This window comes from Rutilus rutilus, assembly GCF_951802725.1.
Source record: "Rutilus rutilus genome assembly, chromosome: 6".
Lineage (NCBI taxonomy): Eukaryota > Metazoa > Chordata > Actinopteri > Cypriniformes > Leuciscidae > Rutilus > Rutilus rutilus.
Window position 1 is genome coordinate 38,275,877 of NC_140214.1, and position 24,551 is coordinate 38,300,427.

The 24,551-nt window shown below is 38.0% G+C and overlaps 1 protein-coding gene across 1 annotated transcript; it reads left to right on the plus strand.

Annotated features, from left to right (window-relative positions):
- The first annotated feature begins 944 nt into the window (after positions 1-944).
- On the plus strand, positions 945-20,795 carry abcf3 (ATP-binding cassette, sub-family F (GCN20), member 3). The gene is made up of 21 exons (XM_084411833.1): positions 945-1,047; positions 2,282-2,423; positions 3,531-3,607; positions 6,059-6,114; positions 6,242-6,339; positions 6,500-6,622; positions 10,575-10,841; positions 12,746-12,826; positions 12,990-13,049; positions 13,154-13,210; positions 13,385-13,407; positions 13,495-13,550; positions 13,722-13,922; positions 16,279-16,355; positions 16,439-16,483; positions 16,573-16,705; positions 17,608-17,696; positions 17,776-17,867; positions 18,609-18,741; positions 19,907-19,994; positions 20,178-20,795. The coding sequence occupies exons 1-21, from the start codon at positions 972-974 to the stop codon at positions 20,334-20,336; spliced, it is 2,133 nt and encodes a 710-aa protein (XP_084267959.1). The 5' UTR covers positions 945-971; the 3' UTR covers positions 20,337-20,795.
- Positions 20,796-24,551: the final 3,756 nt, after the last annotated feature.

Here is a 24,551-nt window from a genome sequence, read left to right on the forward strand (position 1 = left end):
CTAAGAGTCCGGTTACTGCAAATCTAGATAGTACAGAGACACATTTGTGTTATTCCTGAAGATGAAGCAACACTCAGTTAAAAAGATAAAAAAAAATAGAAGTTTAAGTAAAGATTTTCATTGTGGCGATTTCTGTTTTTAGCATAGGCCTACATTGTTTTCTTTCTAAGATTTTGTAGTGTTTATCCTTACAAACAGACAATTGACGACATTTTTTTTTTACATTTATTTATCATAAAACATTTGTTTATAATTTCTTTTTATGGAAGAATGTGATTGTGTTATAATAAAATAATGTCATATTATTGTGGTCACTACCGAAACGTGATGTCAAAAAATGTAAAACATACCTTTCATTTCATCATGCAGTCTGAAAACAATCTGATCAAATTTGCTGTGAAAATGTTTGTTATTTAATGCATTTCTATAATACTGGGTGAGAAAATACAAGTTATAGTTTGGAAAAAATAAATAAGCAACTGCTAAGAGTATTACGAAATATTACTTAATATTATAAGAATTACACTTTTGCAAAAATAAACTATATATATGTTATGTTGTGAATAATAATTCCCCTATTTAATATATTCACTGTGTGTTTTCAGCTCAAAAGAAATGAAAGTTTCTCCGGGTTTTTATTATTTATTACATTCAAAGCAACTGCGTACATGGACTGCGTTGTCACGTGGTACATGTTACTTTTTCCAGCGCTGTTCACGATGCACCAATCACAGTGCATTCTGATACATTTTATTGAATTGTTTATGTGGCTTTTCATTTGAATGTCAGTCTCCAATTTTGGAATTTTAGACGAGTGCACTGCTATAAGACACAAAACGTGGTGAGGTCTGAATGTAACAACTCTTCCTGAGCCGCAGAGCGCAGAGATTCTTGCTGCGCTCGTCCACGTGTTATTGATGCGCCAGTGCGCATGCGCATGGTGTCCGGCGGCCCGGTGTGTGTGAGTGTGTATGATGGCGGCGTTTGTGGAGATACTGAAGAACGAGTTTCCACAGATCGACTCTGAACTCTTCGATTATATCACTGGTACGGTACAAATATATGACATTAATATACATATGTGACGCCTTATATGCGCTGTTAGTGTCCAGTCCTGCGTCAATGACACGAGTTCATTCATTATATAAAGTAGTTCTGGTGATGTGTTGGTCATGCTAGCAGACAGTCTCAGACAAATCTGATGAATTACTGACATTAGCGCTTAAATAATTTAATGGACAAACGAGTTATCGATTCAATCAAAACATAACTGCATTATAAGTTGACATTTGTGAAATAAAGCAGTTTGACAGTGACACCGGTCTCATGTTTCCAGACAGACAGATGGTTTACTACAATATAATATATAATATAGTGCAGTACATAAAAGTTTTTGTTTATAATATATATATATATATATATATATATATATATATGCACACACAAAACATGTATATTATATTCATATATAAATATTATATACACACATTATATAAACAAACTTTTATGTTAGATGTGATTAATCGATTTGGCATCATTCATAATATAATATAATATAATATATAATATAATATAATATAATGGTTTGTGCCTGACAGATGATTTTCTTGAGCAATACCGCAACTTTGTGAAAGATTTGTTCTGCAGATATAGTCATAGTTGCCCAGGCGTCACTCAAAATAATTTATGAATGGCGTTAGAATGAAATGAATAAATGAACACATCTTCGTTCCATCTTCATTATGCCTTCATTTGTTAATATATTTTCCCCTAAAAGATGTATATGCAGCGACAACTGTAGATTTCACTTATTAATATTAATTTAAGTTATTATATTATTAAAGTGTATGCGATTACTTAGTATGCGGTGTCATTTTAACTAGTGCTTTATTATTTCTTCAGGTGAAAACCGACTCTTTTAGGGCCCTTAATAAAAGGACTGGCACTATGGTGTCGGCCCAGATCCGGCCCACATCTTTCACATGTGGATTCAACCCGTACCAGATGTGGGCCGGATCTGGGCCGACACTATGTTGCTGTCTGGGTAGATCTTCACAATTAATTGTTAAAAGATCGCAATTGAACCTTTGACTCAATAAAATCATCTGTAAAGTGTGAGTTTTGAAACTATATTTTTCCAAGTGTGTTACGCTTGCAACTAGTTCTTTATCACGTTGACCTCGCAAATCCAGAAGAGCAGAGTGTGACGAGGTGCATTGATGGAGATGTTGAGGATCAGGTGTGTGCTCTGACTGTGTGTGTCGTGTGTTTTACGGCGCAGGAGTGTTGGGCAGTGGCGGCTCAGATTTCGAGGATGGGGAGGAAGTGTTTGAAGCCATCGGTGGCGTTCTGCAAGAGGTCGGGGACAAGAATGAAGACGACATCCGAAACATCTGCTTCCAGATGTTCAACACACTCCAGCTGTAAGTGCCACACTGCAAAACATGATTTTCTTACTTAGTATTTTTGTCTTGTTTCCAGTCTAAATATATATTTACTAGGCGAGGAAAATTACAAAAGACATTATGTCATTAATTCCTGTTTTCTGGGGGAATTAAGTAAGTTAATGCTTAAAAAAAGCTCAATTATTTGCCAATGGGGTCAGAAAGATAAAAAAATCTTTGTGTTCACTAAAGGAAGTATGCAAATGTAATGATTACCACTCGTGATCTGAATGATCCACTGAATGATCAACGCTGTATAGATATAAACGCATATTTGAGGTCTAAACAACCACATGCTCACCTAAAAAAACCTCTTAAAACTACATTCTGTGACACAATAACAGTAGTGTGTGAGTGTGTTTGCTCCTCCGCCATTGACGCTCGCTGTGAGAAATTAGTGATGGATCTGATAGAAGTTTTGAAAGTTACCGTGTGACGTTAGTAGAATATCGCATGGCTGGAAAAGGCTCTCAGCCAATCAGATTCGAGATCCAGAACTAACTGTTGTAAAAAGTTATGAAAGGGAAACTCCTCTAGCGTCTTCTGTCGTGGTCGTTCTTTAAGATGAGCTGTCAGTCTGTGTCACACATTTAAGACTTCAGCAAAAGTGAAAAAGATGCATGCTGGGTTCCCACGGGTCCTTGGCCCTGGAAAGGTTTGGAAAATAAACACCTTGAAAGTGCTTGAATTTATTTTGTGCAAGTGTGTTATTTCGCCAACACTTCGTGGCCTATGCGCACTAGCTTGCTTGATTTACGTTAGTTACTGGCATTTACGCGTTTCCCGCGCGAGGTACTTTGTGTTGTACGTTGGACACAACAAATGTGTTCCCACATTAAGTCCTCGAACTTGAGGGTATTGGACCTGGAAAGGCTTTGAAAGCTCCTTGAGTTTGAAGTTAACCAAAGTGTGGGAACCCTGACCTATTTGAGACTTCAGCAAACGTGAAAATGATTTAAAACTGATATGGATACATGCCAAATTCAATGACACGTATGTGCTTTTGTGTTCTGCATGTCTGTGTTGTGACTGGCCTTTACTAAACCTCATCTAACCCATGATCTTGTTTGCTCTTGTTCTTGCCAGGACGAAGTGTGACTCTGGGCAGCAGCAGATGCTGCTCGAGGCTCCGGTGCAGTTATCTCAAGTGTCTGCCGACGCAGGTGAGAGACATTTATTTATATATGTATTTCAACTCTCAGTGCTGTTAGACAACAGCTAGATGACATAAAGCATGCAGGTGAAGGATAATACTTTATTATTTCCTCTTTTTTTTATAAAACCAAAAACAAAACTCCACCATTTCTTTAACTATGAGAATGAAAGGATTTGTTTTGGTGCTGCTTGGAATCAATAATCGTATCCCTTATAACACCATAATGACATTTTTAAATGTTTTGTTCCTTAAAAACAAATTTCTTCGTGTCTTAAAATATCTTGAATGTAACTCTACACACTTGCCTCATTTAGTATACGTGGTCTATGAATATGTAAATGAGCCCCGCCTCCACTCACTCACTCAGCTCAGAGATCCACTCGTTGACGATCACACGTTGATCTGATTGGTTACAAGGTAGTTTGTGACGTCAGAAACACCAGCGATTTCAAAGCGTGTTTTTGAGACTGTCTTTGGTTCACTGCAGTTTTAAGGAGGAAATACTCAGCAATGGTGTCGACTTATGAATTTACACATGGTTAGTCTTAAAGTGTATTAAAAACACCGCATAGACATATAAACAACATTAAAAGCTGGATTTTCACCACAGAGGGACTTTAAGGCTATTTTCAAAGATCATTATTTTGTGTACTGGGTGTAATAGAATATGTTAACATGCTTTAATGCTCAAATTATTTTCCACATGCTGTACACTTTTGTAGCTCCTCTATGCCCAGTCTTTCTAAAACACGTTGATTTCTACAAAGCCCCTCCTTCCGAAAAAAGCGGTGTGTTGTGATTGGCCAACAGACCCGGTGCGTTGTGATTGGACAAACGGGTGTCAAGTGGGTGTTGGAAATATAACTCCCCTCACCATAATCGCGAGCAATTATAAAGTAGTGTTGCACGGTGTACCGATACTTCAAAAGTATCGCGATACTCGGAAATTAAAAACGTCACGATACCTAAATTTATCAGTATCGATACTTAAAAAAAAAAAAAAAAAAAAACGCCTCCCTATGGACGTCTGTGTTTTTTTCCTGACGCACGCAGCAAGAACCTGCCGCTGTCAGTGTCATGTGACAAAACACTACAGCGAGATGGCTGCATGTGCGAGCACAAGTGGTAAACGACTCGTAGAAAAAGATGACGCGAGGAGTGACATACGGAAGTACGTTGCCTACCTTGCTCTGTTGCACGGTGCACCGATACTTCAAAAGTAAATCGGAAATTAAAAACGTCACGATTCCTTAATTTATTAGTATCCATACTTCTAAGAATGACCACGTTCCAGATTTGTAAGGCCGGCGACACACTGGCTGCGTGTCGTGTCCGTTTTTATTTCGGCTCCCATGTTAACTGCCTGCGTGACACACGCGTCTGGGCGCAGCTCGAGACGCGCGGAAAACGCGTGCATTGCTAGAATAGAACCGACGCCTATTTTTCACGCGTCACGCAAGCGTGTTGGAAGCGTTCCCAGGCAAAATAGAATAGGAAAATATGTTTCTATGTCATTTTGACACGAATACATATTAATAAATGACATTTTGATGTTTGAAAGTTTTGACATAAATACAATATAAATGTAATAAAAAAAAATATGATCGATTTTCAAATATCGCACCTCTTATTCTGTAGCATATTTTGCCGTCAACACTGCCGACGTTGTCTTTGCTGCTATATTCCACAACTCTCTCCCCACGTCAAATATATCACCTATGAGGCTTATCATATGTTACCAATATTAAACATTGTTTAATATAATCGCTGTTCATATTTTTATTCAAAGTTCAGAATCAAGATAAAGCTCTTATGTTTCTTATGATAAATGAGAAAATGCTGCTAAATTTATTAAAAAAAATCACCTTGAATGTCATTGCTCTAATTTATTTTTTATATTTTGATATTTCATATTTTGTTCAAATGTTTAATATATCTGCTGTTCATATGTTCATTTATTCGTGTGTTATATGATTAGAATGTTGTCCCGGTTTTAAAATAAAGCACAGCAATGATATTTGAGAGTGTTTCTCCCTTTCAGGAAAAGTATCGAAAAAGTATCGAAATCGCAATACTTGACTTGGTATCGGTATCGAAACAATAATTTTGGTATCGTGACAACACACACTTTGCTCTGATTGGTCGGCTGGATCAGTGTGTTGTGATTGGTCGAGCGCTTCCAGTTTGTTTGGGGAATGTCCCGGCACTTACCATAATCACCAGTTTAACACACTACTAACTAACTCAACCAGACCCCGCCCCTTTATTCTGCATATTAATTATTTAAATGAGGAATATTGTGACGCGTTCGTTCCCGGAAGAAACTCGAGACTACAGTGGAGGCGTTTCAGGGAGTTCAGAAACACTGACACTGATATAGAGAAGAACTCAACATTACACACTAAAGATAGGTTCAGTTTAACATCAGAAGAGTGTCTCAATGTTTCTGCTCTTTCAGCGACGTCTGCTAATGATGTTCATGGTATCTGGATGATGAAGAGGAATCCGAGTACAGTAAGTACATCTCGCCTCATCCAAACTTTCAGAATGTTTTGAGTGTGTCTGTGTCCAGCACCATCAACTGTGTGACACTTCACTTCTGGTATAATGTAACTTTATCACTGTCTTCTGTTCATGTTAGACTGTGAATGCCAAGAAACTAGAGAAAGCTGAAGCCAAACTGAAAGCCAAACACGAGCGCAGGAATGAGAAGGACTCACAGAAATCCTCATCTCCACTGTGAGTTCTGCTTCATCACTGGAACGGTTTCTGCTGCTGACTTGAGATTGTCACAGTGCTTACGATGTTGACACGGAAGTGCAGCGGTCTACTGACGCTGAAACCCTGTGACTGAGATCACTGAGTGCCTGTTGTTCTGCTTCTGAACGTGTGTCCTCAGGGTTTTGGAGGAGGCCTCGGCCAGTCAGGCGAGCAGTAAGAAGGAAAACCGCGTCGACTCCTCTGGGAAGAATCGCAGTTATGACATACGCATCGAGAATTTCGACGTGTCTTTTGGGGAGAGGTGAGAAATCACATGATTAACAGAACCACCACAACACGAGTATCGAATTCATGTGACCGTAAGCGCACAAAACATTCTCGAGACGGTAATGATAACTTGCGTGATTTAGGGAAGGATTCGTCAGACTAACTTTGGGTTCGTAAAGTTTTTAAAGGAGTCATAACCTAGTATTACATTGGATACCTACTGCTGTATTATAGTCTTTCAGGCCCTTCTAAAAAAGAAAAGTGGAAAAAAAATAAACACAGACCTACTTTTACCCTTATTTCTGAAGGCATTATTGTCTCGCGAGATCAATGCGATGTTTTGGCTGTCGTGGACGCTCTATATGGCTCTGCACGCCAGTTGAAAGGGTTGTTGGGACAGCGTCATTAAAAATGAATTTCATCCACTGGTCCCTGATAGTTTCGTCCGATTTTTGGAGATAAAACACATTTACATGTTTTTTATGGCAATCAACCACAGAGCAAGTCCGGTGTGCACTCGGTTTCTCCATCTGTCTCGACTGAACTGACTATGAGGGGGAGAGGGGAAGGGGGGCTTCCTGCTGCGGTGTCCATATATGGTATATCCTACTACCTCATGACGTCAAGAGGGAGCTGAAATCAAAATCTGGTATTTGAGTGCGCGTGCACGCGCGCTGGTTTATTTACCCTGAGGTAAACAAACGCTTCACTTTTAAATATCGGCTTCCCGGCCAGTGTATAATCGTTAGTCGATCATAACATACATTGATTCTCGTGGAAAAGTGAAAATTGCAGGTTATGACTCCTTTAAAAGAAGTCTCTTCTGCTCACCAAGGCTGCACTCATTTGATTAAAAATCCCCCCAAATCAGTCATATTGTGAAATATTATTACAATTTAAAACAACTGTTTTCTATGTGAATATATTTTAAACTGTAATTTATTAAGCTGAATTTTCAGCATCATTACTAAAGTCTTCAGTGTCACATGATCCTTCAGAAATCAGTCTTATATGATGCTCAGGAAACATTTATTATTATACGGTTGTGTGTAAATGTTCAGTTCTTTGATGAATAGAAAGTTCAAAAGAACAGCATTCATCTGAAATAGAAAGCTTTTGTGACATTATACACTACCGTTCAACAGTTTTGGGTTCATTTTATTTTATTAAATAAAAAAAGATGAATTAAATTGATCAAAAGTTACAGTAAAGACAATTCTAATATTAAAAGATTCTGTTTAAAATAAATGAAATAGAACTTTCTAGTCATCAAAGAAAACTGTGCACAACTGTTTTTAACATTGATAATAATAGTGAATGTTTCTTGAGCATCAAATCATCATATCAGACTGATTTCTGAAGGATCATGTGACGCTGAATATTTAAAAAAATGTAATCAAATTGGTGAGCAGAAGATCCTTCTTTTAAAAACATTAAAAAACGTACCGATCCAAAACTTTTGAACGGTAGTGTATATTGGATTATATTGGTTAACTTGTTTTTTTTTTTTAGTACTCTGTCTGTTGATGTCATCACATTCACTCAGACTGCAAAATGCACATTCACAACTTAACAATATGACTGTCTAAGACAGGGGTGTCCAAACTCAGTCCTGGAGGGCCACTGTCCTGCAGAGTTCAGCTCTAGCCTGCCTCAACACACCTACCTGGAAGTTTCTAGAATGCCTTGATTATCCTTGATTACCTTGATTATCTGGTTCAGGTGTGTTTAATTGGGGTTGGAGCTAAACTCTGCAGGACAGTGGCCCTCCAGGAGCGGGATTGGACATCCCTGGTCTAAGGGGTCATGACATAGATTATTTTTATTTTATTTTAATGTTCCTTGAGGTTCACTTATAATGTTAATACAAAAAAAAAAAAATATATATATATATATATATATATATATATATGCTGAAAAGGTATTATTTTCAACCCTCATTCTCTCACTCTTTCTGAAATATCCAGTTTTTAAGGCGTGGCTCCTTTAAGGCTTGTCAGTAAATGGCCAGTTATGATTGGCTAACGTCATTGCATAATAAACAGTATCAACTACTGCATGTGAGTAAGTGTTTTAAAAATACTTGCTGTTTGTGATGCAGCTGCTGTCAGATCCAGTACAGTTGATGTTTCAACTGTCAATAATAGTGTATTTGTGAACTCTCCATTACACTGGGCCTCATTTACGAAACAAAATGTTGCTTTTCTGTCAGCTGAACCAGTCTGGTCATTCTCCTCTGACCTCAACAAGGCATTTTCACCCACAGAACTGACGCTTACTAGATATATATATGACCATTCTCTGTAAACACTAGAGATGTTTGTGTGTGGAAATCCCTGTAGATCAGCAGTTTCTGAAATACTCAAAAAATATAATAAATTAATACAATTAAATTCATAAATTAGCCCATTATTTATTCACCCTGAAGTCATCGAGTACACGAATACAGTCAGAGCTGTGTTAAAGAAATGTCCTGGCTCTTCCAAGCTTAATAATAGCAGTTTAATTTTTTTAAATATGTCTTAAATATGTTCACTGCAGTTTTAAGGAGGAAATACTCAGCGATGGTGTCGGCTTTATTAATGAATTTACACATAGTTTGTCTTAAAGCTAGTGGTCAACCGATATTGGTCTTTTGATGGCCGATGCCGATATCTTAGAGAGCAGGGTGGCCGATAGAAAGCATATATATATATATATATATATATATATATATATATATATATATATATATATATATATATATATATATATAAATTACAAAACAAATCCTTAAAATAAACATGCTTATACTTTAGATGGCAACTTCTTGAATCTGCAATCCTATTACAGTATTTTTCACAAATAAAGTAATTGTTTAAAAATATATGAATATGTGAATAAAAAGGAAGTAAACACTGTAACTCAGTAATCTGCTAATATTGTGCGCACTGGTAATCATATTTTTTCAAATATAGACAAGGTAACGCTAATATTACATACAGCACACAGTGAAAACGATATGAATATGACACAGTGGGCAACTGGATATAGCACAGCATATTTTAAAATGAAGGATTTAAAGTTTTTCGATCGCGTCTCCTGAAGCGGATCTTCTGTTCTGACCGTCACTCGCAGTCACACGTTTATCAGGCTACAAATGCACACTTCACAAGATATCACAGCTGGATTCCATTAAATCTGCAAGATATTCAGAGATTTGTTTAATTGATGTAGATGCGCATTTGCTGAATGTTGACGGTAAATGATAAAGTATTTTAGCCTGATTGTTTGCCTTTTCTGTTACAAATAATATAAAAGCAACGCTTTACTTTTTCGCTTACCATTTACTTTCTTTGTTTACAAAGTATTAGATATGACTGACAGAGACCGTAAACTAATGAAGACGGAGAATGTGAGTGAGCGCTGTGTGATCAGGCGCTGCCGTTCTCTTCTCAGGTGCTGGTGTTCTCAGCGCCGCCCGTCAAAATAAAAGTCCCGCTTCCAACACATCGGCCAATCAGAAAAACTCATCTGCCGATATTTTAAAAATGGCAAATATCGGCCGATATATCGGTGGACCACTATTTAAAGCATATTAAAAACACCACATAGACACATAACAACATTAAAAACCACATATTTTCACCACTGGGGGACTTTAAATCACCTGATGCTCAGTTTGAACTTCAACAGATCATCTTGACCATTTCTACATGCCTAAATGCATTGAATTGCTGCCATGTGATTGGCTGATTAGATATTTGTGTTTAGATTAGATATAGTTGAACAGTTTTACCCAATAAAGTGGCCATTTGTTTATATCCAAATAAATCGAATCGAATCCTGAAATGTATGTCAGTACCCAGCCCGACACTTTACTCTTGCGTAAGACAACCCTCACACTTTGAAAAATGCCTGCATGGCCTCTTGTGTCTTATTGCTTTAATAGAAGTGCATTAGTTGGTGTGTTAAGAGTGTAAGCTAACGCTTGTTCCCGTGCGCAGGTGTCTGCTTCAGGGCGCTGAACTGTCTCTGGCCACCGGCCGGCGCTACGGTCTGATTGGCCGTAACGGGCTCGGTAAGACCACTCTGCTGAAGATGCTGGCGAGTCGAAGCTTGCGTGTCCCCTCACACATCTCCATTCTGCACGTGGAGCAGGAGGTGGCCGGAGACGACACCGTGGCTCTGCAGAGCGTCCTGGAGAGCGACACGGTTCGAGAGGCGCTGCTGAAGGAAGAGCGCTCTCTCAACGCACACATCGCCAACGGGACGTACGTCAACTACACTCACCAATGCCTTACACACTTCAATATGCTGTTGGATGTTTGTATCCAGGGTTTGACATGAACTTTTTTGCTCAGCAGCCGCTTGTGGTTTTCCAAAGTTACTAGCCACTCATTTTCAATTTTGACATCGATACCATAGGGAAAAATCTGCCGTATAGATATTTTTTATATTATCTCATATTTAGGCTGCTGTAACTTTAAGACCTGACGCACGGACCCATTATACTGTTCGCGCACTTTGGATGCGAGTACAACACACACTGAAATGAAAGCCCTGTAACAGTGACAATATTCATCCGGATCAAATGAAATGAGAGAGTAAAGGGTCGGAGAGATGAGAGAGTGAGAAAGCTCAGCTGGTATTGTGTATCTATTCTGCGGAAAATGAGTATTAGAAGTGATTCAGATATCGAAAAAGCGATATTGTACTTAGTTGATTATTTCAGATGCCTTTTTAAAACACTACAAATTGAAAATGTATAGGGCCATGTGGGGGACGCTGTGCTGTTTTCATCCTCCTCTTTTTTTAACGTATAAACTAGGGCTGTTGATTTAATGCGTTCATTGAATTAATTAGTTCTGGGTTGAATTTACTAAGGCCCCACCCAGAACCTATGTAGTTCATCTGAAATTTGATTGGGTTCAAACATGAAGCAGGACAATAACTCACTGCGTGATGTAGCCTATAGAATGCAGTTAAATGCCCCTAATATTTAGGATATTGGGACAAAAATGCCCCGTATGAGTTATCATATTCGCCTCATATTTGTATCATATGATATAGTTAAGCAATATCACCCGAGTGCTGCTTTTTCCCGAATAGCATGAGTGCACATTTTATACTGATTTTATACAACAGTTCAATAAATAAGAAGTTAATATTGTGTTATATTTTAGACACAATATTGTCTGTTTTTGTCAATGAAAAGGTCACATAATAAAGCCACAGCAGAACGATTGTTCTGAATGAATTTGCATTTTGAATGACTCGATTGGGTGAACCGATCGCCCACTCATGATTTACTTCATTACTGTATGAATCAGACGTTTGAATGAATTAATGAATGACTCAATGACTTAGGTCTACTCATGGCCTGGTTGAGTTAGTTAGTAGTGTGTTGAAACTGGCGGTTATGGTAAAAGAGGTGGGGCATTTCCCAAACACACTTAAAGCGCTCGACCAATCACAACACACTGATCAAGCCGACCAATCAGAGCACAGTGTGTTTTTCAGAAGGAGGGGCTTCATAGAGTCGGGAACTAAACAGAGCGTTACTGACAGACTGGGAAGAGAGGAGCTGCAACAATGGAGAATGTGGGGGAAATAATCAACATTCAAGCAGGAAAACCTGCTCTAGTTTTGCACAAAAACAAACAGACTAGGGATGTCCCGAGACCGATGCCGCAGCTTTGGCTATTTGCCGATACCGATATCAATCCGATATTTTTATTTTATTCTTGAACTAATAATACTACTAATAAAATATATGGAAGCACCTTGCTCAGTTAGCCACATAAAAACATCTCACTCAAATGGAGAACAAATACTTCTCCAGTATATAGTCCACAACAACAGCTGATAATGAAAGACTGCCACCCTTTATTCAAAAGACCTGGAGATATGTTTGGTAATAAATTTAAAATGAATTTGCTATATTTCAGATCAATATATTTGTTTCCTTAACATTTTATTCTCATCTGAATTATAAATAATTTCTTTCTGTATAAAATAATACTACCATTAAAAACACATTTGATTTTCTTTTTTAATCAGTCAATGTAGAATGTGTAAAACAAACAGACGTTGTAAAAGTGCATAATAGGTCCTGATAAATATATTTCTAGTGTTAGCTAAAACCTGTTTCTGTGTGTTTCCTTCAATCTTTCAGTGCCGAAGGGTTAGAAAGTGTCCGTCTTTCTGAAATTTATGCTAAACTGGAAGAAATTGAAGCCGATAAAGCGCCCGCCAGGTGAGTAGAAAATGATTTGCATGTTTATCAAATAAATGTGCGAGATCATTTTACACATGATTTTCATGTATTTGTAGATCAGGCTTCCATATTGTTATTCAGGACATGCAAGCATAGTCAAACAGTGTGATGGAAAAGTCATGTGATGCTCATTTTCTTTCAGAGCATCAGTCATCCTTGCCGGTTTAGGCTTTTCACCTAAAATGCAACAGCAAACAACCAAGTGAGTATGTAGCCATGCAGTGATGGCTGATGTTTCGCTCGTATAAATCTTCTCTCTTCTTAAGATGATTTATAAGTGGTTCTTGATGTGTGTGTTTCCTGTAGGGAGTTTTCTGGAGGCTGGAGGATGAGGTTAGCTTTAGCAAGTGCCCTGTTTGCACGGTGAGTTTATTATATGATGGTGTATCCTATACTACAAATCAATGTATTATATAGCATTAATTTCCCAAAATTATGAAATGATAGTATAAGTATAATTTAAAAGGTTAACTAGTCAGATTATTCAGAGTACTTTGTGATAATAATGATTGTTTTATCTGATGCAATTTTTTTCAGGCCTGACCTTTTGTTACTTGATGGTGAGTAAAATGTCCTGAATACGGTGGTAATATTGATAATCTGCGTTAAATATTGATGCATATCTTTTATTCATCACTTCTATACAGAGCCCACAAACATGTTGGACGTAAGAGCCATTCTGTGGCTGGAAAACTATTTACAAGTAAGTGTCTTCTAGACGGTTCGATCGTTTGCTTTCATGGCTGATGTTTCATCATGTATCAGTTCTAAATGAAACCTAATGGAACGTTAAAATGTTTTAATGGCCAAAATCTGATAAGATGGTAGTTCCTACAAACGTTTTGGAAGTGATTATACCTTTCTTTCAACCTAGACATGGCAGTCCACCATCCTTGTGGTGTCTCACGATCGTAACTTCTTGAATGCGGTGGTAACAGACATCATACACCTGCACTCCCAGCGGCTGGAGAGTTATCGCGGCGACTATGAGAACTTCATCAAGACCAAAGAAGACCGACTGAAGAACCAGCAGAGAGAATATGAAGCTCAGTTACAGTACAGAGAACATATACAGGTATCAACCAGCTTCTCTGAAGAACATCTTCCTCACCTAGACTGTGTCTAAAGGAGGAGGAGGTCTTTCATTTGAGTGAAATCGGGTCCTTAAAAGTCTTAGTTCACACAGAAATCATTCTAATATGCTGATTTAGTGCTTTGTTTTAGTGTTATTTATCACTGTTGAAAAAGTTTTTCTGCTTAATATCTTTGTGCAAACCGTTATACACTACCATTCAAAAGTTTGAGGTATCGATACTGAAATATCTGAAACGGTTCCAATACTCCTTTTCTGCAGCATGTTGTATAACAGTATATTGGATCCGTGCATAAGCTCTTAAAGTGACAGCAGTCTTATGCTGCGTTCAAACCAAACGCGAATATGCGTCTAAATTCGCGCCTGCCGCGTCTAGTTATACGCATGACCACTTTGTGTTCATTCGCGGGTCAAGAGCGAAATCGACATTCGAATTCGAAATCGACTTTCGAAACTTTCGCCTCCGGATTTCGCCTCTGACGCACGTAAATTTCGCTTCAAACTTTTGTTTTTACGCGCGTCAGAGGCGAAATCCGGAGGCGAAAGTTTCGAAACCCGTTGGCGGCCATCTTTTTTAGATGTTTATCGAGCATTAGCATTAATCGAGAGAGTCACCGCTCGTATTTCATGTAATCTAGAATAGATATGGAATAAATAGCATTCAATACAAAATGAGTATCTCTCATATATTGAAATCGAGTTTTATGTTTTTATTTGCTTTGTTGTGCATTTTAGTCATATTACAAAATCATTTATTGAGGCCAAACATAAAATAACATTATAAACTGTCACTTCACCACGTGACAGCAGCAAGCAGGCTCCTGATTGGTTAACGCGGCGCGAATTGACGCAGAAGTTCAGATTTTTCAACTCGGGTGGCAGACACGAATTCGCGTGAAACGCGTGAATGCACAAAAAGCACAATTCGCGCGTAATGCGCCAGACGCTCAATTTGCGTCATTCGCGCGAACTAGACGCGCGAATGAGGCGAATTCGCGTCTGCCGCGCTAAACGCCTCATTCGCGCCGCAAGACCTCCAGACGCGCGTAAACGCGTCTTACCATTGACTTAACATTGAAATCAGACGCATATTCGCGTTTGGTGTGAACGCAGCATAATAAACCTGCAGCTGTCTGTCATTAATGCTAATCAAAGAGACAAAAGACAAAGAGAACATCACTCACTGCTCTTGACTGAATAACTTTTGTAACTTTGATTGTTAGCATTAATCTGGATTCAATTTTTACAATGAAGACTGTCCAGTATTAATTTCTGTAGTATTTCTTACCTGAATGCTACTTTTAAACCCACCTGAAAAACTTAAACCCATGATTGTTTCATTTGTATCTTTAATCTTTTTTTTAGTTATTTGTGCTATCGTTTGCAATTTGTTTTTGTTCTTATTTTATTACTGACGGTTACTTGTTCAGAGTTAAATTTAGTTCAGCGTTTCAAATTAAGCCTCCTTGTGCTGTGTGAAAGCTATTGCAACAAAATTACCCAAATTATCCCAAAAAATCACAATAATATAGATATGGCAGTTTTTCGCCATGGTATCGAATATCGATATTCTTCAAGGTATCGTATCAAAGTAAGTAATAGAAAGAAGAAAGACAGAAAGAAATACTTTTATTCAGCAAGGATACATTCAATTGAGTGACAGTAAAGACTTTTATATTACAAAAGATTTGTGTTTCTAATAAAAATTCCACAAAAATATGAAGCAGCAAAAAAAAAAGTTTTCAACATTGATTGTAAAAAAAAGTTTGAGCACCACATCAGCATATTTTAATGGTTTCACCTTTTAAGGAAATTTATAATTTATAATAATCATCATATTAGACTGATTTCTGAAGGATCAAGTGACACTGAAGACATGCTGAAAATTCAGCTTTGCATCACAGGAATAAATTACATTTCACAATATATTCACATAGAAAGCAGTTATTTTAAATTGTAATAATATTTCACAATATGACTGTTTTTACTGTATTTTTAATCAAATAATTGCAGTCTTACTGAGCATAAGAGACTTCTGTTAAAAACATTAAAATATCTTAATGATTCCAAACTTTCGACCAGTAGTGTAACTTCTGTATGAATTATGGCTTCAAAAAATGTGAAAGAAGAAAAAAATATGAGTGTTTTGAGAGCGCGTTGTGCATGTCTGCCGAGTATTATTTGATCGATGTGGGTTTTTCAATGCCTGATGCTGATTCACCAAAATTGCTGAATTACTTTTTACACAGTTTTCTCAATCCACCAAAAATGTACAGTGCTTATGATCCATAGACAGAGCTGGCAGTTGAAACGCATGTTAATGTTGTGCTTGTGTCAGGTGTTCATCGACCGCTTCAGATATAACGCCAACAGAGCGGCTCAAGTGCAGAGCAAACTCAAGCTGCTGGAGAAACTGTAAGTGTGACACGAGCAGCTCATGTTTACTCACTGATCAAACACACACACTCGCTCACTCGCCCTCTGTGTGTGTGTCACAGGCCTGAACTCAAGCCCCTGGTCAAGGAGTCTGAAGCCGTCTTACGGTCAGTTTTGCTCCGTCTTCCTGTGTGTGTGTGTGTGTGCGTAGTGTGTGTTCAGAAGTGAACGTGTGTTTGGTTCTGATCTCCAACAGTTTCCCGGATAACTTTGAGAAGCTGTCTCCTCCGATCCTGCAGTTGGATGAGGTGGAGTTCGGCTACTCGCCCGACCAGCGGCTCTTCAACGGCCTCAGCGTCTCGGCGGATCTCGAGTCTCGCATCTGCATCGTATGTGTTCGCAATAACACTAAACAACTTTGTCTAGCTCTACAAACCAGTTCCAGAGCTTACTGGCCTTTTCTGAGGCGATCACTATTACCATTGTTTAGAATGATTATAAAAGCCACATTTTTTAACGTAACATCTGTGAAACCTAGATAGTTATAAATATATGGTTCCCCCCAACAAAACGTGCATTCATTTAATTTATTTGAAGTCATTGTCCCTGATTAATGTCCCTTAATCAAGAGACTTAGCAAGTTGATTGCCAACCAAAAACCATTGCTGAAATACAGACGTTTCCATTAAAAGGTTTAAATATGAAGTATCCATTTCATATCTAAAGTACGACTTTAAACCATCATATTATTATTTATGTACTTTAAATATCATTTAAATTTTAAATTTTAAATTTAAAACTATGATGCAAGAACAAATTATGCAATATTTATTGTACATATGTACAATATTGTCTTGTTACATATGTTACATGTACTTACCATAGTAATAACAGTAAATTATGCATAATTACAAGCAACTAAATCTTAAATCCTAATCCTACCCTAACATTGTAGTAATAAGTACATGTTGTTAATTAATATTACTCAGTACTTAAATATAATTACACTGTAACAATGACACCTTAAAATAAAGTGTTATCCTCGGTTACACTATATTTTACATTACGTATACTTAGTGTAATTTCAGTGTACTTATCCAAGAAAGTACTGGTAATAAAAGGGTTAAGGTTAGGTTTAGGGGATCAGGGTTAGTACCTAGTTATTGTAAATGCTATAATAAGCACTTAGTATGTACATGTTGAACTGGACTGTAAAGTAAAGTGCTACCAGTAACTCTTATCAGTTAACCGAGAGCACATCGTCTTTCATTGATTGTCTTTGTGTCTGTAGGTGGGAGAGAATGGAGCTGGTAAATCCACTGTACTGAAGCTGCTAATGGGAGAGTTGACGCCCATCGACGGTGTCAGATACGCCCACAGGTGAGCTTCACTGCCACACCGAAGAGACTGTAACCTGTCTGTCTGTCTGTCTCTCACATTTCTGTGTCTTTTCAAACAGAAACTTGAAGATTGGTTATTTCAGTCAACATCACGTGGATCAACTGGACCTCAATGTCTGCTCAATAGAGCTGCTGCTGAACAGATTTCCCGGTAATGCATCAAATTGCCACTTACATTCTCATCAAAAGCCATCAGGATTACACCCCTGACCCCTGCAGAGACACTTCTGATGTCTCAAGTCCTGTTCATTAATGAAGATATTAGTCACATCAATCACACTGAGAATGTCAAACTGTTATTCTTGGCCTTTGTCACTCATGTCACATCATCTGTGTGATTGACGCATTTAAAGTCCACATGAAGTCAATCATTTTGTATTGTCTTTGACTGTTTATACTAATAGTAAAGTCCCCCTGTAGGCAATAATTGTAACCCTTAAAACTCATCTTTGATCACCATATTTAAAAAAAAAAAAACATTTTTAAATTAAAATATCTTGAATGTAACTCGACACCCATGCCTCATTTAGTATACACGGGTCTATGAATATGCAAATGAGCCCCGCCTCCACTCACTCACTCAGCTCAGAGATCCACTGGTTGACGATCACACGTTGATCTGATTGGTTACAAGGTCGTTTGTGACGTCAGAAACACCAGCGATTTCAAAGCGTGTTTTTGAGACTGTCTTTGGTTCACTGCAGTTTTAAGGAGAAAATACTCAGCAATGGAGTCGACTTATGAATTTACACATGGTTTGTCTTAAAGCACATTAAAAACACCGCATAGACATATAAACAACATTTAAAAGCTGCATTTTCACCACATGGGGGACTTTAAGTCCATTTAGCTGAAGTTTGAACCGTCTCCTCTGTGTTGCTGTGTTGATCAGGTCAAACGGAGGAAGAGTACCGTCATCAGTTGGGTCGATATGGCATCACGGGGGAACTGGCCACGCGGCCGGTGGCGAGTCTGTCAGGAGGACAGAAGAGCCGCGTGGCTTTCGCTCAGATGACCATGCCCTGGTAAAACACTAATCTAACCAGTGTTATATTAATATCATTGAGATACAATTTTTACAAATACAAAAATATATATATTTTTTTTACTTTTATATTTTCCATTTAGTTAAAGTTCTAGTAATTTAGTTGTTGTTGTTTGTTGTAATTATTGTGATTTCTTTTTATTAATTTCAGCTTTAGGTATTTTAGTACATCAAGTTAAACTAAATGAAAATGAGAGATGTTGCCTGAAATAAAGTTTCTCTTTTATTTTATTTTATTTTATTTCAGTTAAAGGTACAATAAAATATAAATATCCCACTAGAACAATGTTATATATTTTGTTGACTTGTGTACTTTACACAAGTTATCCCAAATGTTTCTAACAATGTTTAAATCCAGAGTAGTCCCCAATGTAAAGATGTGTCTTTGTTATTGTTTTGAATAAGCGATCTCTAGTGGTGAAACTCTCAAATTTTGCCTTTAGCATTGATTTTTATCTCAAGTAACAAATGTTTCTTATGGTTTGTTAACCACAATAACCCTGATTCTAATGGACATTTTACATCACCTGACCCTCAGGCCCTGTTTACACCTGGTGTTTTAATCCGTCTCTTTTTCCACTTTCAAACACTGATTTCTTCGAGGGGAGGGTCTATGGGCTATATATGGTAAATATATGGGCTTTTTTTTTTTTTTTTTTTTTTTTCGATCTAATAGACTTAATAAGCTCATTTAATTTAAAAATGAACACGACCGGAGGTTTAGTTTCTTCTCTGACAGACACGAGACCAGCCGAACGCTGTGAGTGTGTGTTAGAAATCAGGAATGGAGAGAGAACATTGTGCTTGGTACATTTTTCGTCTTCAAACCAAACTTGGATCTCCAGCCGACAAAGTTTAAATCCCGTCTGGCTAGAGCTCTTCCCATAATGTTACTCATTAGGTCAGTAGACGGAGAGCAGACGGTGTTTAGTGGCTGTTTGAACACATTCGATCACATTAGCGTTTACACTACGAAAGCAATCCGGTTAAATGTGTGATCCAATCGACCAAAACACATCTTAATGCCAGCTGTAAACAGTGCCTCACATTCATTGACTGACCTTCACTTACGCCCTCTGAACCGTATTTATACCGTATGGCCTTCATCTGCACGTTCATTTACACATTCTGACTTTCATTTATAGCCCCAACTTCTACATTCTGGATGAACCCACAAATCATCTGGACATGGAGACGATCGAGGCCTTGGCAAAAGCCCTCAACATTTTCAAAGTAAGTGCAGAATCTGCTAATATTGTCCTCCACGTTGAACAAGCAAATCTGAGGTGTTTACAGCATTTTCATTATGTAATTGTAATCACTTGATGTAAAACAAACCAGCAGGGAGTAGCAGCAGCTAATTAAGTGTTGTCTGCAGAAACTTGACGCGTGTGTGTGTGTGTGTTTCTCTGTCAGGGTGGTGTGGTTCTGGTGTCCCACGACGAGCGTCTGATCCGGATAGTTTGTAAGGAGCTCTGGGTTTGTGAGGCCGGGCGAGTGCACCGCGTGGACGGAGGCTTTGACGAGTACAAGGATATCTTACAGGAACAGTTTCGTCGGGAAGGATACTTGTGATAGTTTCCTCGAGACGTCTGTTTACCTGCTCTACATTACAAACACCAAAACTGCCATTTGATGAGAGCGTCCACAGTCCCAAGCCAGCAGGTCGGATGTTCTCACTATTGCCAGTTGGATGTTCTCACTCAAACCCATTCAAACTCCCTCAATCATGCGGCTCAGACACGTCCTCCGGGTTCAAGGCTGGACGCCTCCTGAACTTTTATGTAGAACCACATATTAAAGTTGAAAGAAGTGGCGAAGTGGACATATGCACTAACAGATGTTATACACCATACCGCTTTTAAAAAAATAACTCAAAATACAGAAATAAAATAATAACTGTCCAAATTTTTGTAATTTTGTGTCTGGTCACTATTGTTAATGTTTTTCATTTGATTGTGTTTCTTCATTTGTCAGATAACCAGATCCATCAGATGTAGTTCACTTGCTCAAAATAATGCATTTTGTATCTTCTCACTGTCTGGGAAAATGTTCTATTTATTTATACATATAAGCTTATCACACTTCCTGAAATAAGGGATGGGCAATATTACCAAATTCTTATTTCACTATAACCATATATATATATATATATATATAATTATTATAAAAAATAAATTTAAGAGCTCTCCTACAATTGGTTTCAAAAAACACTTTTCTCACACAAATTTTTCTCATAATATACATTGCAGCATCAGATTTTTTCTCACAGTGTCTAAAAGCGGATCACCTGTTGTGATTGGTGATTATCAAAATTGAATAGCTATTAGCATATCTGAACTTCAGCTCCGGAGGCTTCCTTGACACTTGATACACAGCAATACGAACAGTAACGATGCCGTTCGTTTTACTGTATCAATTCCAGCACGAGTCCTCATCCTTTGGAAATGCATGCAAAGTGGATTGGCTTCTCGACAACACGAATCAGACTCTTCCAGTCTCGGCTACAACTACATGAGGCCGGGTTAAAAATGGTCGTATGGTCAATGAAGACCACAGGCTGGCATTATGCAAATTTGTTACAAATATATGTGGGTTCGAACAGGAAATCAGAATGTATTTTACTGAAGAATTAGATCAGGCTGTTCAGAATCGCTTTTTCTTTTGGGAGAAAATAACTCAATTTATCTGCATTTTGATCTTTGAAACTTTGCAGACCTTTTAAATTCACAAACGGCTCTATTACACACTACATGAACGGTCATATTCGAACAAGCATAAAAGACCACTTAATTTACATATGAAACACTTCACACGCCAAAGAAAGTTGAATATTTAGCTCACATTTATTTTAATCTGACATTTTTGTACGTCTGAACCGTGCAATAAAAGGATAGATCACCCAAAAACGTCATCATTATTCAATTAGAAAAAGAATGTGTAATATTGAATAATAAGGTTTTATATTCTTAAAAATAGTACCAAACGAAGGCAAACATGAAGTTTTGCATGTCAACTTAGACTAAAAGCCGCTCTCGAACAGCGTGTATGAGTCAAGTGACAGATCAGTCTCCGAGCCCTCAAAGCGTTCTGTAATCACTCCAGCAATCATGGAGGGAAAGAAAGCGCAGACAATCTGGCTTTCCAAAAAGAAAAAAAGGCAGATTGTCTGCTTCTACTATGTTCCATTTTTTGGGATTTCCAATCAGGATTTAGACCGTGTCTTAGTAGAAGACTGCTCTCATCAGAATTACAAATGGCTTCCTCTTATCATCCAATCGTGGTTGTATCTCTCTATTAGTGTTACTTGACCTTAGTTTTGCATTTGATTCTGTCATCAACACATTCTTTTGAATAGACACAAAAATTATGTTGGAATTAGTGGAATTGCATTAGCATGGTACAAATCGTACCTATCAATTTATTTATTTTACTTTTTTTGCCAGGAGCCATATCACCCTGTAGCCCAAGACTGGTCCCCCACTGAAGCGAAGCAGGGCTGAGTCTGGTTAGTACCTGGATGGGAGACCTCCTGGGAAAACCAGGTTGCTGCTGGAAGAGGTGTTAGCGAGGCCAGCAGGGGGCGCTCATCCTGTGGTCTGTGTGGGTCCTAGCGCCCCAGTGTAGTGACGGGGACACTATACTGCCAAAAGAGCACCGTCCTTCGGATGAGACGTTGAACCGAGGTCCTGACTCTCTGTGGTCATTAAAAATCCCAGGATGTCCTTCGAAAAAAGAGTAGGGGTGTAACCCCGGCATCCTGGCCAAATTTGCCCCTTGGCCTCTGTCCATCATGGCCTCCTAATCATCCTCATACACTGATTGGCTTCATCGCTCTGTCTCCTCTCCACCAGTAAGCTGGTGTGTGGTGGGCATTCTGGTGCAATATGGCTGCCGTCGCATCATCCAAGTGGATGCTGCACATTGGTGGTGGTTGAGGAGATTCCCCCATCTATGTAAAGCGCTTTGAGGTCTCAGAAAAAGCGCTATATAAATGTAACAAATTATTATTATTATTAATTATTGTACCATTATTCATTTGTAGCAGTAAATCAAGAGAATGGAGTACCTCAAGGCTCAGTACAAGGACCGTTGCTTTTCACCCTGTATATGCTACCCTTGGGAGATATCATTAGGAAGTATAGTGTTAGATTTCACTGTTACACTGATGATACTCAGCTCTAATTCTTCACAGCCTGACGAAACATACCAATTCACATAACACAATGCATAGTTGATATAAAAAAGAATGACTAGTAATTTCCTGCAACAAAATTCTGAAAAAAAATTCTGAAAAAAAAAGAATATATATATATATATATATATATATATATATATATATATATATATATATATATATATAGTCACAGTTGAGTAGTTGAGCAGAGCAGCAGGGTGAACATCAAACCACACCAAAATGTAAACAACAGGTACGTAGATCAAACCCAGATGCAATGAAAGGAAAAAAAAAGAGGATATTCACATCAAAATGTAGGCAAAGGCTCTCATCAATTTTATTCCATCAAGGCCACCAAAAAGTAAAAGAGTGTCAAGTGTAAAACCTTTCGAGCTCAACCCTTTGTCAGTGCCATTCAATTCCAAGCACACGCTTACATTCATTTAAATTCTAGGACATTATCGCAATCCTACTGATATAAACAAATATTTTATTAATACAAAGGACATACAGTCAAACCAAAAATTATTCAGACACCATTGTTAGGGGTTAACAGTTTAGGACCCAAGGACCAGATGTTTGAAAGAAGACCCGGAGTCAGAATTATAAAAAATATTAGAAAAGTTTTACTGAAGATAGTTTGCAGTTTCATCAGCAGAAGTTCAGCTTCAAGACTCACACAGGAGTTTGTAGACCGCTCCTCTCAAAGATCACAGCAGTTATACCATTTCCAAGGTCTAAGCTACGTCATTGCTTACAGGTTGAATGATTCTCATTGGCTAAGAAATTGATAAACATAGTAATTTTCCACACATATACAGATAGACAGAAGCATATCTCCATAGATTATGCCGCTGACACTCGGACCCTGAAGTTAGGCACGTCGTGACCTTCCAGGTTGCAGATTTGGGTGGCTGGGTGCCATCATGTCCTGAACAACAAACCAGTCAATCTCCAATAATGCCAGTGGTTCCTTAACCTGTAAGCAAGAAGACTAACACACACACCCAACACACATCTTTTCCAAGGTTGAATATGGCCAGGCTCTAACTATAAACAGGAGTCTCGTCTCAAAACATCAAGATAACAAGTTCTTTCTCTCAGGACAGGACACTTTATTCTAAATGGAAAGTATAGGCTTTAAATGACAAATGGTCCCTTAAACTATAGACTTTAATGACCCCTATGTGTTTTAACATGTTGAAGACCTTTCTCAAACACAAAACCAGTCCCTATTTCATTTCTGGAAGCTGGGATAAATAGGCAAGCACTGTTACTGCATTCAAATATCAAATACAGACATTAAAGAATATATGAAAAGAACATTTCCGCAATCACACTGGTAACATCTATAACAAAGTAAAATCTCCAGAGAAGTCATTCAACTAATTTGATATTTACAAGGAAAAGTATTGATTAATACCTTGATTATAATCACTCATTACATATACATTGAAGCAGCAGTGGATTACAATCCACCCCCTTCAGTCCCCCGTTTTAGACCAATGTGGGATCCTAAACACCACATCTGGTCTTTCCATAAAGGCTGCTTCAAAATGTTTGGTTTCTGACCCATGCTCCTCTATCAGGGTAATTTTTTTTTCTTATAAAAC